At 36.6% G+C, this 18,873-nt stretch overlaps 1 protein-coding gene across 5 annotated transcripts in view; it reads right to left on the bottom strand.

Annotated features, from left to right (window-relative positions):
- The window catches only part of LOC150079201 (uncharacterized), a 369,083-nt gene that overhangs the window by 168,248 nt on the left and 181,962 nt on the right, over positions 1–18,873 (bottom strand). For all 5 annotated transcript variants that reach the window (XM_090384113.1, XM_090384114.1, XM_090384109.1 and 2 more), the window contains one exon: positions 14,978–15,128. In XM_090384113.1, the coding sequence (XP_090240239.1) occupies positions 14,978–15,128 (151 nt within the window). The remainder of the gene's footprint in view (positions 1–14,977; positions 15,129–18,873) is intronic.

The following is an 18,873-nucleotide window of genomic DNA, read 5'->3' on the forward strand; positions in this document are numbered from 1 at the left end:
GATTTTATTAATATGTTAGTTAATTTTTTAACTTTTATTAACATTTTATTAACTTCTATTAGAATGAGCAGAAGGATGGAAAGCAAAGCAATGGAGATATCCAGGACTGTTGGGAGTCATAGTGGAACAAATAAATAAATGGGCTGTGTTAGGGTAACTAAGAGTAGAAACAGGTGCATGTATACTTGCATGTACACGAATGCTAGGAGTATAGTTAATAAATTGGATGAGCTTGAAGTGATAATCAAGATATTAAAAAAGGGAGATATTGTTGGGATATAAGAGATGTGGTGTCAAATTACAATTCTGCACTGCTTATATCTGTGTCACACAGATATAAGCAGTGCAGAATTGTAATTTGGAGAGTACAATGTGTACAGTTTGTTATTTGGTTTTTAGGAGCATTAGCAACTAAGGCCATACTGCTCCGGGATATGCGGTGGTCATTCCCTGACCTTTCCGCATCCTCCGTATTTGGTGGTGACGGGCTCAAACCCCGGTATAATCAAGAAGTGTGTGCTATGCACTGCTGCTCCTTCCCACCTGACTACGGAGGCGCCCACAATGTGTACAGAAAGGATAGACAGGACAGGAAAGGAGGAGGGGTTATGCTGTTAGTTAAGAAACACAAAAATTTAAGGAAGTGCATCCAATTGATGTTGGTGCAATGCAATGTTGAGTCTGTTTGGTGTGACATAAGCACTGGGAAAGGAAATATGACAGAAGGTGTGTGTTATAGGCCTAATGAATTTGATGAGTATAATGAGCAATTGTGCAGAGAAATAGAGTGGGCCAGTAAACCAGAATGTCTTATAATGGGTGATTTGAACTTTTCAGATACTGACTGTAACTTGTGGATTGGTCACTCGCACACTAACAACACTTTTTTGAATTTATTAAATGACTGTTTTCTACAGCAGCATGTTAGTGAGGCAACTAGAGGGAGTAATACTCTTGATCTGATTATCAGCAGTGATTATTCATGCATTAAGAATTTGCAGATAAAGGAACCATTGTGACAGTGATCACACTGTACTGATATGGGAATTACTTAAAGATGAAACTACCATCAAGGCTAAAGGGAAGGGTTTTTGATTTTGTAAAGTTGACTACAGGGGTCTCAGACAGTTTTTAAATTCTGTACAGTGGGATCAACTGATGATGTTACCAACGTTGAATTCTAAATGGGAAGCCTTCAGGGATTTAATCTTGGAGGCTACTAGGCTTTTCACTCAAACTAAGAAATACTATTCAAGGTTTAGGCCTAAATGGGTGTCAGATGAATTAATGATGCTCGTGGCAGAGAAGAAAAATGTATAGGATGCATATAAATGATCAGGTGACACAGAAGCCTATGGCAGATATAAGCTTGTCTGTAATCAAGTCACAAAGGAGGTTAGGCAGGCAAAGACAGATTACAAGAAATCTTTGGCAAAGGATGCAAAGAAAAACAGCAAAGAGTTCTTTACTTATGTTAACTCTAGAAGGAAAGAGATGAATCAAATTGGACCACTTAACATAAATGGGTTGACTATTGATGATCATGCTCAGGTTGCTGATAAACTGAATGAGTATTTTGCATCTACATTCACACACACGAGGAGTTATTCAGAGAGGGGAATGCCAGAGGTGAATTAAACTCTGGCAGTGAGCTAGATTTTGTAATAACTGAGAGCAAAGTGGAGGAGAAATTGTTGAAGTTAAACATAAGGAAGGTAAATGGGTTGGACAGGATCTATCCAGTTATATTAAAGGAGGCAGCAAATGAAGTAAGAAAACCCTTAGCCATAATTATGAGAGCTTCCTTGGACTCAGGGGAGGTTCCCATGGACTTGAGGTATGCAAATGTATTACCAATTGACAAAGGGGATTCAAAAGGCCACACAAGTAACTATAGGCCTGTTAGTTCAATTTGTGTTCCGGGGAAAATAAAGGGGTCACTAGTTAAAGAAGCATTACAGGATCATCTAAACAAGACTACAGTAATATTTAAGACACAGCATGGATTTGTAAAAGGGACGTCTTGTTTGATCAATCTGATTGGATACTATGATGTGGTCACAAAGGAACTGAATGTCAAAAATAATTTTGATATCATATACTTGGATTTCAGGAAAGCTTTGGATACTTTTGCACATGGAAGACTGCTGTACAAATTGGAGAGGTATGGCATTAAGGGTAAGTTGCTACAATGGATAAAGGGATGGTTGAGCGGGAGATGACAGAGAGTGGTAATCAATGGACACTGCTCTTCGTGGACAAATTCTATTAGTGGAATTCCCCAGTGTTCGGTGTTAGGCCCATTGTTGTTTTGTATATTTATCTTGTATATATTATTTTGTATATATTGATGAAGATATATTAGGTTTAATGTCGAAGTTTGCAGATGATACAGTTGTGTGCAAAACTTAAGGACCAACACTATTTCTAAAGGTTACAACCACAAAATTAAACATAAATCTAATGAAGTGCATTCAGTTGATATGGGTGGACCTGCAATGTTGAGTCAGTTTGGTGTGACATGCGTGTTGGGAAGGGGAAAATGAGAGTAGGAATGTGTTAAAAACCTAATTACTCTGATGAGTACAATGAACAATTGTGCAGAGAAAAGAGTGGACCAGTAAATCAGAATGTCTTGTAATGGGAGATTTTAACTTTCCAGATATTGACTGGAACTTGTGAGTTGGTCACTCGCACGCTACCAAGTATTTTGTGGATTGATTTATTGGAGGATTGTTTTCTACAGCAACATGTTCGAGGAGCAACCAGAGGGTTTGTTTTTTAGGAGTATTAGCAACTAAGGCCATATTGCTCCGGGGATATGCGGTGGTCATTTCCTGACCTTTCCGCATCCTCCGTATTTGGTGGTCACGGGTTCGAACCCCAGTCTAATCAAGAAGCATGTGCTATGCATTGCTACTCCTGCCCACCTGGCTACGGAGGTGCCCGAGCAACCAGAGGGAGTAATACTCTTGACCTGATTATCAGCAGTGATTATTCATGCATTAAGAATTTGCAGATAAAGGAACCACTAGGTGACAGTGATCACAGTGTTATTGTTATAGTTATTTGGTTTTTAGGAGCATTAGCAACTAAGACCATATTGCTCTGGGGATATGCAGTGGTCATTCCGTGACCTTTCCGCATCCTCCATATTTGATGGTCACGGGCTCGAACCACGGTCTAATCAAGAAGCGTGTGCTACGCACTGCTGCTCCTGCCCACTTGGCTATGGAGGCGCCTGATCATAGTGTACTGATGGGATTTACTTAAAGATGTAACTACCATCAATAGGTAAAGGGAAGGATTTTTATTTTCGTAAAGGTGACTACGGTGTCCCAGATAGTTTTAAAATTCTATACAGTGGGATCAACTGATGATGTTTAAAACAGTGAATTATAAATTGGAAACCTTCAAGGAATTAATTAATTTGGAAGCTACTAGGCTTTTCATACCAAATAAGAAATACTTTTCAAGATTTAGAACTAAATGGATGTCAGATGAACTAATGAGGCTCGTTGCAGAAAAGAAAAATGTATAGGACGCATATAAATTATCAGGTGACACAGAAACCTATGGCAGATATAAGCTAGTCTGTAATGAAGTCACAAAGGAGGTTAGGGAAGTGAAGGCTGATTATGAGAAATCGTTGGCAAAGGATGGAAAAAAAAAAAAAAAAAAAAAAACAGACTTCTTTACTTATATAAATTCTAGAAGGGGATGAATCATTGGTCCACGATGTTGGTGGTTCGATTGTTGATGATCCTGCTCAGATCGCTGATAAACTGAATGAATATTTGCATCTACATTCACACATATGGAATTCTGTAAGCAAGAGGAGGACAGAAGTTTACTAAACTCTAACACAGAGCGAAATGATTTTGTAGCAAATTGGAGGATAAATTGTTGAAGTTAAATATAAAAAAGCACGTGGGGCATATGGAATCTATCTAATTATACGGAAGGAGGCAGCAAGAGAAGTAAGCAAACCCTTAGCCATAATTATGGGAGCATCCTTAGAATCAGGGGAGGTCCCCATGGACTGGAAATGTGCAAATGTATCCCCCATTCACAAAGGGGGTTCAAAGGGTGAAACAAATAATTATAGACCTGTTAGTTTAACTTCTGTTCCAGGGAAAATAATGGAATCACTGGTTAAAGAAGTGATGCAGGATCACCTAGACAAGACTGCAGTAATAAAATTGGTTTTTTAAGGGGAAGTCTTGTCTGACAAACCTGATTGAATACTACAATGTGGTCACAAAGGAACTGGAGGCAAAACATAATTTTGATATCATATACTTGGATTTTCAGGAAAGCTTTTTATACTGTTGCACATGGAAGACTTCTTTACAAATTGGAGTAGTATGGAATTAAGGGCAAGTTGCTGCAATGAACGAAGGGATGGGAGATGGCAGAAAGCAATGGACACTGCTCTTCGTGGTGTTCCCCAGGGTTCGGTGCTCGGCCCATTTTTGTTTTTTGTATTTATCAATGATATCGATGAAGGCATACCAGGATTAATGTCCAAGTTTGCAGATGATACAAAGGTAGGCAAGGTTGTTAATGACAGTAAAGACAGCATGCTACTGCAACAGGATACAGAAAGGTTAGGCAGATGGACTGAGAAGTAGCAACTAAAGTTTTACATTGACAAATGCAAAGTACTGCATATGGGTAGCAGTAACCCAAGAGAAACGTACCAACTCTGTGGTACTACTCTCAGGGAGGCAGTGAAAAAGACCTGGGGGTATTTGTGCAGTCAGATATACAGTTCTCTGAGCAGTGCTGATGGACTGCCAGAGCAGCTCATGGAATAATTTTTTCAATGATACATAGGAGTTTTGCTAGCAGAGACAAGGAAGTGATTATCCCCTTGTATAACAAACTGGTCAGGCTAAACCCTTAGTACTGCATACTCACGCCTCATTTTAGGAAGGATGTAGAGTTCTAGAATGAGTACAGAGAAGGGCAACAAGATTGGTGAGAGGAACAAAGGGGTGCTCTTACTGCAGGGTGATCTGATGGGGGCATATAAGGCCTTGAATGATTTAAGCAGGTTCAATGCTGATGGGATACTTCCGCTTGCTCAGAATAAGAACCTGAGGGGGCAAAGACAGTTGTAGAATAGATGTGTGGAAGTTTAGCTTTAGCCAGCGGGTAGTTGATTGCTGGAACAGACTTCAATCTGTTGTTGCAGAAGTTGATAGCGTAAATAAATTTAATGCTGAACTAGACAAACATTTGGAGTGAACAGATGCATGAAATGGGAAAAGTTTTTTTTTTTTTTTTTTTTTGGCTGATGCTATATAAGCTTGCATTCTTGCATCATATGCCTTAAGTAATGGTAATTCTAATTTCTGTAAGATTATGATCGGAAGGATTTACAATAAATTCATTGAAATTTGGGCAACTGTTACTCAAACCAACTGATTGTGGGCATTGTTGTTTTAGGAGTTTTTGCCATTTCTTTTCCTATCTCTCTCTCACTAATAGTATTAGTGTGAAACAATATTTTGAAGAAGCATTTTGCTCATTAAGCAACAAAAAGATATTTATGTTTGGATTTGTGGTCTGCCTTTTGCCTGAACAATAAGCCTTATTTCTAATGCTTTGGCAAATATGCTCTTACATTAAACTTAACAAATTCATATATTATATAACCAAACTATTCACTCACACAGGTAGATTCAAGCAAGAAAGGATTTTAATCTGAAAACATAATAAACAGGAATGCAAGTAAGTGAATTACAGAGGAATGTATTTGGTACAGCAACCTATCCTGTGCAAGCAAGCAAACAGAGATAGTCACTTATCTATGAATACTATTGGTTTGCTTATGTAACTGTAATAAGATAGAAGACAGCATGTGCTACAGACAGAAACTTATGGCTTTCAACACAATGATAGTGAACATCACAGCAACCTCTCTTTGCCTTAACTCCAACTCATCTGAACCTACCAAAATCCACTGTAGCATATGTTATTCAAAAATGGAATACAATAGGTGATACCACAATGGGGAGGGGAAAAAAAAAAAAAAATATATATATATATATATATACAGTGGAACTTCTCTATTATGAACTTCTATTTAACGAATTTCTCTATATTATGAATTTTTTTGCAAAGCATTGCACCTTGAAATGAAATTACATGTAAAATTAACCCCATATAGCGAATGTTAGTCTCTCTATAATGAATTTTTAAAAATATTAGTAAAAGCATTTTTGAAGATTTTCAAGCATTTACTGCTAAACAGCTGCTCAAATATATGGCCCCCTTCCCTCCGAATTTCGCATTAGCATCTGAAATTAATCATCCTTTTAGTGAATACCTGTGGCCACTGACACCCGTAGGATGGTCTTTGTTTCATTTTTGTTACAGTTATAAAACCAAATGGGTTTCTTAAAAGTGGTCATAAACTTTACAATAAATAGGGTAGATTTGTAAATTGATGTTGGCTCAGGGGAAAATGAAATTAGCTGCGGTAAACCTTTAGCATGCTGCGGCGGCAATACATAGAATGCTACCATAGTCGGATTTTAGTAACGCCTACTGAGTGACATTCGCTTCTCACCTCAACCATACCATGTGACCTTCCTGTCAATCATTATATGATACATCCGTTCTCATCTAACTTGACTTCCAGTAGATGGTTTTCATGATTTTTTTTTTTTAAATTTCATTCTCTTAGAACAATTTGTCATCAATCACATAGGCTATATGCTCTTCTGTTTTTATTTTTGTTTTTTTTTCTGAAAAGTAACATATAGCATACATTAACCATAAATTTTCTTTTGTGTATATATGAATGAAAACAGAATAAAAGAAATTCACAAAGTCGTATATTTCTTCAAAGTGACTGATAGGAAAGGTTACGTGATACTGTTGAATTGGCAAGTGAACGTCATTGAGTAGGCGGTACTAACAATTCACTATATGGTCAGTGCAGCGAAGTTTGTGGTGTGTGTATTGGCAAGAGCTGCAGTCGAGTCATTTTTACAATTGCGGAAACATGTCGAAGAGAAAGTGCTTAAGTATTAACAATAAAGTAAAGATTCTTCATGATATTGACCAGGGTTTTAAGAAAAAAGATGTTGCAGAGAAATATGGCATACCTGCAAGCAGCTTATCTACGATTTTAAAAAGTCCAGAATCAATTTTAAATGCAATTGAAGGAGGAGCAGACAAGAAGCGAATTAAGTTGTGTATATACGAAGATGTTGATAAAGCTGTTCTAAAATGGGTGCAAATGATATGTGAAAAGAATATACCAATATCGGGTCCAATAATTAAGCAACAAGCTTTGAAATTTGCACAGTCCCTTGGACGTACAGAATTTAATGCGAGCACTGGGTGGCTAGATAAATTTAAGAAGTGCCACAGAATTGTGGAAAAGGTTATTTGTGGAGAAAGTGTTAATATAAGCAAAGAAGATTGCAACAGTTGGAGGAACAATACCTTAAAGAAGATTTTGGAAGAATATGAACCTAAGGATGTTTTCAATGCTGATGAAATGGGTTTATTCTTTAAATGTTTACCGAATAGAACACTTGCTTTTAAGGATGATAAACGTTTTAGCAGAAAACAAAGCAAAGAAAGAATCACTGTGCTAATTGGGGCAAATATGACAGGAAGTGAAAAATTAAGACTTTTAGTCATCGGAAAATCAAAAAACCCAAGATGTTTTAGAGGCACAAAATCTTTGGAAGTTGACTACACCTTTAATAAAAAAGCATGGATGACAAGTGATATCTTTGAAGACTGGATATTAAAACTAGACAGGCGTATAACAAAAGAAAAAAGGAAAATCGTGTTGGTAACTGACAACTGTCCGGCACATCCTGCCAGTATTTCTGCCAAACTTAAAAGTGTGAAGTTGTTGTTTTTACCACCAAACGTAATGTCAAAACTCCAGCCAATGGACCAAGGCATTATTAAAAATTTTAAATTTCATTATCGAAAGAGAATAATAATTAAGATTGTCAATGCATTATCAGAAAATAGAAACTTGGAGGTTACAATTAACCTTAGAGATTGCATCTCTGAACTGGCAAAAGTTTGGACAAACAATGTTACTGAATACACTATTCAAAATTATTTTTCGAAAGCCGGATTTTCATTGAATACAGAAGTCGAACAACAACTGGACGAACAAGATGAATTGCTCCTTTCACAACTGAAAAACTTTTGGACATTATTAGAATCGTCCAAAAACATCGAAAATGAAATAACACCGGATAGTTATATTTATGTAGATCAAGATCTGACTACAACAGAACATCCAAATAAAGATGAAATACTGCTGAACAGTGTCAGACGCGACCATGATCACGAAGAAATTAACGATGACGCTGAAGATGCATCAGAACAACCTGTAGAAAAGCCAACTCGCGAAGAAATGATTAACGCTTTTAAAACGGTTCGTATGGGTCTACAGTTTTGTGAAAATGTTCCTGATAATGTTTTTAATGCTCTGAACAAATGTGAGGTTTTCTTTGAGAATCAGACATTTTTTAATTGTACTGTGCAAATGAAAATTAGATTTTTTTAATTTGTGATACTTACCACGAAAACTGTGTAAACGTAATTTAAATAAGTGTTTTTGAAATAAAATACATTAAAAATAAATGTAGATTCATTTTCTAATTAAATAACAATTTTTAATAAAAAAGATATTCTCTGTATAACGAAATTTCTCTATAAGGAATTTTTTCGCTGGATTTATCGAATTCGTTATAGGGAAGTTCGACTGCATATATATGTATGTATATATGAAATAAGTATAATAATTGGGTGAAAAGTTAAGTGGTTTTTTTTTTTTTTTTTTCCTTGTTAGTTGTTGGCACATCAGCTTCTATAGCCATAATGCACCTCCCAAAGTTTTTGCATTTTACTGTGATCCAAGCCCGAGGCGGGAATCGAACCCGCGACCTTTGGGTTGCCAGGCAGGCACTTTACCTACCTACCTGGCTAGCCTGGTCGGCGAAAAGTTAAGTGGTAATGGAAAGATAAAAATAATAATAAAGATAATATGACATTTGCACCTGAGTGCACAAAAGTAGCCACAAAGGATACAAAAGTTATATATGTGAGGTAGAATTAATAAGTCTGTTAAAAAGTGCAAAGATGAATGTGCAAATTACACAAAATGCCAAAACTAATAGGAGAAGGATAGGAGAAATTGTAAATGTTGTAAGCTTGAGAAAGAAAGAAAGAATGTGAATATCCTATATAATATAATGAATTAAGAAAAATTATAGGCTGAATTGAATAGCCAATTGGAGAGAAGGGAACTGAAAAGCATAAAATGATTAAATTACTATAAGGAATAATGGCCAGCATTAGATATGGGTGGGCAATTTTGGTTATAAGTCCAAGAAAGGGGTAGAGAAATTATAAAATTAAAATCTGATGTTATCTGAAAATAGACAGTAGGAAGATATATTTAGAAAATGAAATTCTGTAGACAGAAAGATTGAAGATATTTAGAAAATTACAATAAAATAGTTTAAAAATAAAATGATAATACATACAGGTGACCCCCGCTTAACGCTGATCATTCGTTCTGGAAAAACAGAGCGCTAAGTGAATCCACGCTAAGCGAGCGCCGCTTTCCCATAAGGTAACATATGTATTTATGAGCTGCGGTCGGTGCCATAGTATATTTCCTAATCAATAATAAACAGTAATGAAAAGATGCACAAATGTCGGTCAAAACATTTAATATTCAAATATTTGCACATATAAAATATTCTGCATTACATACGTATAATTATGTGGTAACTACTTGCGTATCAAAAGTAAACTTAAAATTCCAGTTAAAATAATGAATTTAATTGATTTAATTTAATGGATGAATTTAATCATGAAAAATGTGTGGATTTTGAGTTGAACTTTGGCCCTCTTCCAAATAAACTAAAAGGGGTATTAATTTTAAATGGCCTGCAGCGTTACCACCCAACAATAAAGTCAACTGATCCTTCGCCGCTTTGAAACTTGGCATGTTTTTTGTTCTTTCAATATGAAACTTCTTTTAGGCATTCGTTTCCACAAAAGTCCTGTTTCATCTATGTTAAAAACTTGTTGAGAAGTATAACACATAATACCCCTCTTCAATAATTTTAACAAGTTCTTTTTTGAAAGTTTCGGCTCCTTGATCTGCACTAGGCTTCTCCCTGGATTTTAAATCTATTCTACCAGCCCTTACCAGATTTAAATGGTTCCACATTTTTTTTTTTTTTTTTTTAGGCGAGTTTTCTTCAGATCATCATATTGGCTAATCTCTTTCTCTCTCTCTCTTTTTTTTTTTATTTTTAATATTTAACTTAACTGAATTCTGCATGGAATATTATCTTCAATAAAATTAAAGTCTTTCCATTTCAATCCTAATAGCCGGCCTAGTCCTAGTTGCTTGCAGTGGAACAGCTATCTTTCCCGCTGCTAAAATTAATTCTTTATTTTTTTATAATTTTTCTTACAGTTAAAGTTGCAAGTCCTAAATTATGGCACACATCCGCTTGTCGTTGACCGATATCGATTCACTTCAAAACGTCTAATTTAATTTTCAAATTCAGTCTTTTTCTTACATTTATAGTCTTCGTACTGCGCCCAGACTTTGTTGCTTTTTCATTCCTATCGGTCATTATTAGCTCTTCGAAAATGTAACCGCGTTGGTTGAATTAATTATGATACAATGTTCAAGTAAACTTTCCGTTACGCATGATGTCTAATACCGTACTGAGTGATGACTAGACTTCGGATAAATGCATATAACGCAAATATTACAAGCAATATACTTGATCATTTTTTAAAATGTTGATCTCGGAACTACGTAACAAGTCACTGTACTGCAATTAAATTAGAGTGCGAGAAAATTTCACGGAGCGTGGGAAAATTTCTCAAGTCGGCGTGGGAAAAGTTTTAATGCTGTTTTGCTATTCATTTTCAAGCTATCGACTCCATCAAATGAAACGATTTCGTTAAATATGCCATAAATGCAATCTGTAAAAGAGCGTTATAGTGATCTGTGACAGCGTTATAGTCAGATACGGGTTATAATATAAGAACAGCGTTATAGCGAATCCGCGTAAAGCGAACCGCGTTATAACGAGGGCCTGCTGTATTTCATATAAGAAATTAAGTATGGGAGTGGCAAGTCTAGTAGATAAAGAAGCAATAAAATGGTTGTCAAGGGTTCCAGCATTTAAAAATAAGAGCATGTAGAATGAATGCAGGCCAAAATTAATTGACTGAAGCCCAACTGACTGGTTATTATGCATCATAATAACTATTAGAGTTATTATGATGCATAATAACCCTAATAAAATTTCGTATCCTTTGTTGCTGCTTTGAGATAATAATAAGACATTTGAGATAATAATAAGATGACATAGACAGTTGACAAATGTCAACTGTCTACATCAATATCTTATTATTATTTTTATCTCTTATGAGGCATAATAATGCACTTATTATGATGCATCATAACCCTACCATTTGGACTTCAGTCAATTAATTTTGGCCTATGTTAATTCCAAATATTAGAAATCCCCAAATTCCAATTCTGTCGAGAAAACTGGTCAGACAAGACGTCCCCTTAACAAACCTCTGCTGTGTCTGAATTATAACTGCGGTCTTGCCCAAATGATCCTGCAATGCTTATTTAACCAGTGCCAACACTATTTTTCCCTAGAACAGGGAAAAATAGTGTTGGCACTGGTTATATAGACAGATAATAAACAGACCGATCTGTAATTACTTTTGTCACCCTTTGATCCCCTTGGTGAACTGAAGAAACATTTGCATATCTCCAGTCTCTGGGGACCTCCTCTTAGTCCAAGGATGCTCTCATAATATGGCTAAGGGTCTGCTTACTTCCTTTGCTGCCTCCTTTAATATAACTAGATAGATCTCATCCACCCCAGGTGCCTTTCTTAGGTTTAACTCAACAATTTCTCCTCCATTTGCTTTCAGTTATTACAAAATCATTTAGCTCCTTGTTAGAATTTGATAAGCTTCTGGCCTCCACTTCCCTACAGAATTCGTCATGTGTGAATGAAGATGCAAAATACTCATTCAGTTTGTCAGTTACCCAAGCAGGATCATCAGCAGTCAAACCATCGATATTGTGAACCAATCTGATTCATCCCCTTCCTTCCAGAGTTTATGTAAGCGAAGTCTTTGCTGGATTTTTTTGCACTCTTTGCCAGAGATTTCTCGTAATCTGCCTTCACTTGCCTAGCATCTTTTCTGACTTGATTACAGACTAGCTTATATCTACAGCAGGCTTCTGTGTCACCTGATAATTTATAGGCATCCCATACATTTTTCTTCTCTACCACAAGGCCCATTATTTCATCTAACATCCATTCAGATGAACTAATGAAAAGTACTTCTTTGTTAGTATGAAAAGACTAGTAGCTTCCAAGATTAATTCCTTGAATGCTTCCCGTTTAGAATTTGCCGTTGGCAAAATCATGTCTTATTGTCCCATTGCATAGAATTTAAAAACTGTCTGAGACTACTGTAGTCACCTTTACAAAAGCAAAAATCCTTCTCTTTACCTCTGATGTTAGTTATATTTTTAAGTAAATCCCACATCAGCACACTGTGATCACTACCACTTAGTGGTTCCTTTATCTGCAGATTCTTAATGCAATGAAGAATCACTGTTGATAATCATATTAAGAGTATTACCGCCTCTAGCTGCCTCTCGAACATGCTGCTGTAGAAACAATCATCCAATAAATCCACAAAAGTCTTGCTAGTGTGCAAGTGACCAATCAACAAGTTCAGTCAATATCTGAGAAGTTAAAATCCCACATTATAAGACAATATGATTTACTGGCCCAATCTATTTCTCTGCTCAGTTTTACTCCTATTACTCCTACTCTCAATTTTGCTTTCCTAGTGCTTATGTCACACCAAACTGACTCAACATTGCACTGTCCACCAATGTCAACTGGATGCACTTCCTTAGATTTTATGTGTTTTTTAACTAACAGTATAACCCCTCCTCCCTTACTATCCTGTGTATCCTTTCTGTCACATTGTACTCCCCATATTCCAATTCTGCATTTCTTATATCTGTGTGACACCACATCTCTGATATTTCAACAATACCTGCCTTTGATGTCTTGACCAGCACTTCAAATTGATTTATTTATTTATTCTAGTCCTAGCACTGGCATACATGCACCTGTTCTTACTGTTAGTTACCCTAACACAGCCCATGTATTTACTTGTTCCATGATGACTCCCAGCAGTCCTTGAAATCCCCCACCTTGCTTTCCAGGCTGCTGCTGCTGGAAAGTGCAAGAATCACTTTCACCTCTGCCTGTGGCTATTGTTAATCTAATATCTGTGAATCCCCAAGCTAGCAGTTTTCTAACCTACCAAACACTGCCTCGAAAGCATCAGTAAATAGTCTTGCACCCTTTCTATTTAAGTGTATCCCATCCCTGTAGAAGCAATGTCTCCTGTTAACATGCACAGACCAAGCTGGGAAAAATTCTACTCCATGAGTTTAGCACAATCTCTCCAGGGCTGAAGTGATTGACATGGCACTCATCATATACTCCCTCCTATTGTGGGCAGAATTGCAGACATTTTCAAATTTAACCCTAACTCGTGACTTTTTTCAACATTTGCTTGTATATGTTAAGTATGTCTGCAGATCTCCTACTCAATGTCATTTGTGCCAACATGTACATGAATATCATCTTCTGTGGCCTTAAAAGATGAATTTGTTCTACAACATCATCAACATTTGCCCCTAGAAGACATACCCTGGTCATTGATGCTGTGTGGACCGATGCATAAGAGTGAGCTCTGGCATCGAGTTGGGAAGCTGAGAGCTTGATGGGCCCAATTTTAATTCTTTTCGAGGGCATATACTTTAAACTCTCACAGAGAGTTTGAAGAGTACAGTAGATGCTCTTGAAGGAATTAAAAACAAAGACATCCTCCTTGGCTAGATCACGTCCTGATCCAGAAAGTCTGCAAACATTTCACGTCACACATTTTTTTAGACTGCGATTCATTGGTGAATCGCCCCTTCAGTTCTCCCCTGAGCCACAGCACTCCCGCTACGTTGCTTTGCTGCTCTAGTATGGGACATGATTTCTGTTCAAATACAATTTAATTAATTAACAATGAAAATTAACAAGATTAATAAATTAAATTTATTAATTTACAATACTATACTAAGCTAATATATAGAGATAACTGATAGCTAAGCCATCAATTATCTTTATAATATTTCCATAACTAATACCTTCAAATTAAGCTTATTTATCATGCGGTAAGCCATTTGTTATCTTACTGTTACTTTCATGAAAACATATAGCAGCAAATGATTTCATATGTGTGATTACATTTATATACATTGCCTGAGCAAAGTATTCTGATTCCAGATGCCATCGTAGCTTAATTGGCTACATTAAAAGTAAGAGTAAGTATAGATCCAGGGTTAAGCTCTAAACTGCCTAAAGCTATTAAAAGTGCACTTTCAGATAAATTTTCTGATTTTTTTAAAGTGGTTCAAGACTATTTTTTGAATACATAAATCTGTTTTCTGCCTATTCAGAAATACTAATCAGGCAGGAACCAGATTTGAATTAAGCTGAAATTAAATAAATGCATTTGAAAAAAAAAAAAAAAACTCTACTGATTACATAAGATAATTTGGTGCTGTAGAATACCAAAATATCTTATATATAATTGTAATAATTATTTTTGACCATAAAGATAAACTATTATTGCAATAAATTATTTCAATATTTTAGTAACCAATAAAAAAAAATCAACAGAAAATTTTTGCATCATCCAACTGCATAAATAGGATTCATACTTAAAATTATTAATTTTATTTATTTTTTAAAATAATTTACTGCAATTATATATAAGACATCTTGATGTTTTGCACCAAAAATTTCCAATTTACCTTTTGCAAAAAAAATTTAACCTTTACCTTGCAGTTTTGCAATTTCAGCATCCTTCTGTTCTTGCATTGTATGAAGTTGATTTGCAAGTGCATTTTCCAATTGTTTTTTTTCATCTTCTAATAAATTGAAACTTTGCTGTATTTCATGAAGCTGTTCTTGTAATCGTTGGTTTTTTGTCTAAGAAGAAAATAAAAGAATAAATTTTAGTTCATATAAATGCCTTATTTCAATAAAAATAATCATGATAATGGTAAAAATAAGCAAGCAGTTATGAATAGATACATGCTACATACATAACAATTCATGCAAAATAAGCAATGGCATGAATGCATTTCGTGCATCAAAAATTTAACAACAAAGCATCTAAATGGCAAACTATACTTCCTGTGATATAGGAATATCATATTCGTTAAGACAATTTTATGGAACATTTTAATTTTTAATTTAAAAACAAATTCACTTAAAAATAAATTAACAGATTTTAAATGAACTATATCATTAATTAGGAAATAGAAATTAGAATTACCGTATTTCCCCACATATATAAGATGCACCTTTTTTCGAAAAATTTGGGGTCTAAAAACTGGGTGCGTCTTATACAGTGGTTGTAGATTTTTTTTTACTTGCATTTCCCGCTTTTTTGCACTTGTTGTCGTTGCGCACATTGTTTTGCACTTGTTAACGGTATATTAGGTTACATTTTGCCACGTTCTACCCAGAAATGGCTCAGAAAAGATTTTCGTACAGTGCTGAATTCAAGTAATGAGGAGTTGTATGAATTTTATGATGAATAAAACTTGAGTTCAATAACTTTATGATACATTTTTTTTCAAATTTCAGGCCCCAAAATTAAGGTGCATCTTATACATGGGAGCGTCTTATACATGGGGAAATACAGTATATCATTAATTAGAAATTATCATGATATATGATATTATATGATAGTTTTTTTGACTCATGAAGATGTTAATTTCGAAATTGTGCACTCTGCACCTAAAACTCCTTCTCTTAGCTTTTTCTAAAGGACAACCAACCAATTAAGAAAAAAAAAAAAAAAAAATTGCAATTTAATACTATATGAAAGACTATTAGGAAATGGTCTTTCCTAATATTCGTTGTTTTCTTCTCAAACCAATGCATATTTGATTCCTCACAAGTCTCATTATTTTAAACAAAAACAGCAGTTCCCAAGTGGGCCCATGGATCCCAGGAAGGTACTCAAGATCCACAGGAGCACCATATACAGGTAGTACACAATGATGCTGAATAGACTGAATACACAGCAATTAACATAAAATTTTAGATAATATGGGATATACAACAGAGAAGAACTCACAATGCAGTAATGGTTGGCTGGGTCTATCCATGCACATTTTTGATTTTTGATTTGGTAGTTGTTGGCGCATCGGCTTCTGTGGCCATATTGCACCTCCCAAGGTTTTTGCAGTACTTTGATCCAAGCCCGAGGCGGGAATCGAACCCGCGACCTTTGGGTTGCCGGGCAGGTACTTTACCCGCTCGGCTAGCCCGGTCGGCATATATCCATGCACATGTGACTGGGGGAGGGGAGTGGATAAAGTAAGATGGGAAAAAAATTAAGAAAATAAGTCTTTTCTTGGGAGAATCCTCTTGGCATATACTGCCCAGATGGAGGAAGCACTGGATCCCTAGAGACAGCAGGTAACCTGTTTCTTTTTTTATTTTTTTTTTTGGAACTGTGGTCTATGGTGGGAAGGGGAAGTATAGGAAACTGAACGTAAGAAGGATGGACATTGTGGACAGAAGGATTAAAGGACTGAATACTGGGATGGATTGGGAATGTGTCCCATGATGGTTTAACAGGTCAAAGGAAGGAAATGGTTATTCCTTGTCCCCCTGTTTTTTTTTTTTTTTGCACTGCTTGTGTAAATCTGACTGGATGCAATGCCTCCATGAATCCCCTCCTTTTTAGATCTTAATTCACTGCTACGTGTGGGGAGGAATTAATAAGATAAGTAACATATTAGCAACTCTTTCTGTGATGGTGCAGAATGCTATATATTGCTATAGCCAAACTCAACTGAACTCAGGGTAGCGGAAAATGAAAAAGATCTGAGTAAGATGGGGAAAAAAATTCGTATCTGGCACAGTCAGATACGAAGTTCTCTGAGCAGTGCACCCAGGCTGCCAGGGCAGCTCATGAGATTTTGTCAATGACATACAAGAATTCTGCTAATGGGGGGGGGGGGGGTAAGGAGGTGATTATCCCATTGTATAAGGCAATGGTTAGGCTGCATCTTGAGTACTGCATATACAAAGGGTACTAGGAAAGTTTTGCAATATGACGCAACAATGAATCACAGGAAGCTGCTTGTTGCTGCATGTTGAGACATGTTCATACATGCATAGTAGCCACCGCGCCAAGTCGATGGGCTCAGTTATTCATTAGTAGTGAGAGTGTAAAGTGCTTACGATGGCATCTTGGTCACGAAATGAGATAAGGACAGTTTTGCGGTATAATTTCGTGCGTGGTTTAACCATAGACCAGTGCTTAGAAGAAATGACTCTTGCACTAGATGATGATTGTCCACGTCGTACGATATTCAGGTGGTATAGAGAATTCCAAAGGGGAAATTTCACTCTGGATGATTCTGAGAGGCCGGGAAGGCCACGAACGTCAGTTACGGAGGAAAACGTTACTGCTGTGAGGAAAATGCTTGACGAAAACAGGCGAATGACCTACCAACAGATAGAGGATACTTTGGGCCTAAATGCACCAGCAATTCGTTCGATTCTGCAAGATCATTTGCACTTGAAGAAACTTTGTTCTCTCTGGGTGCCGCATCAACTGACTGAAGAGCAGATGACACGACGTGTGACTTGGTGCCGGGAGATGTTAAAAAAGTTTGATAAGGGACAATCTCGGTATGTGAACAACATCGTGACAGGTGACGAGACTTGTCTGTACTATTACGATCTGCCGACCAAGGCTCAAAACAAAGTTTGGGTCTTTGATGACGACGACACACCCGTAATTTTCAGAAAATCCCGATCTGTAAAGAAGAAAATGATAGCTGTATTTTTCAAATCGAGTGGAATTGTGGAACGTGTCGTTTTGGACACGCAGAAGACAGTCACAGCTAAGTGGTATACTGAACAATGCCTGCCTAAAGTCATTGGATCTATGAAGAACCTGCGGCCAAAGTCAAGAATGGACACCTGGTACCTCCATCACGATAATGCTCCAGCTCACCGCGCCAAAGCCTGCACCGAATATTTGACCACGACAGGACTGAAACTTCTCGAGCACCCTCCCTACAGTCCAGACCTTGCTCCCTGCGACTTTGCGCTGTTCCCGCATGTGAAAATGAAGCTAAAAGGGAGGCGGTTTTCCAGTGATGAGTACCTTCTACGGGCTTGGGACAACGAGTGTGATTTACTCCCTAGTGAAACTTGGCAGAACTGGTTTAAAGATTGGTTTCGGAGGATGGAGAGGTGTATTGAATGTAGAGGAAATTACTTTGAAAAAATTAAATAAACAAAGCTGTATTGCAAAACTTTCCTAGTACCCTTTGTAAGTCTGTCTGGAGGCCTCATTTTAGAAAGGACGTACGAGGGGGTATCAAAAAGTTCATACCCTTACCTAGAAATAATAGCCCTAGAAAGGTGAAATTTCACAGCAACTTTAATCCTTTTCTACGTACTCTCCATATATAGTTACACATTTCTCCCATCTATGGATCAGTTGTTTAATGCCTTGTTCATAGAAGTCTGGACTTTTTTTCCTGAAAAAAACAATTCCACTTCATTGATGACTTCCTGTGGTGGTGTGCTTCCACTGGTTTGACATGTCTTTAGTCTCCAGATCATACTGGTACACCCAGCATTCGTCATTTGTTACCAAAGGATCAATAAAGTTCTCAACATCCACATCACACAAATC

Source organism: Mastigoproctus giganteus, chromosome 10 (assembly GCF_048544385.1).
Source record: "Mastigoproctus giganteus isolate SK-2022 chromosome 10, ASM4854438v1, whole genome shotgun sequence".
Classification (NCBI taxonomy): domain Eukaryota; kingdom Metazoa; phylum Arthropoda; class Arachnida; order Uropygi; family Thelyphonidae; genus Mastigoproctus; species Mastigoproctus giganteus.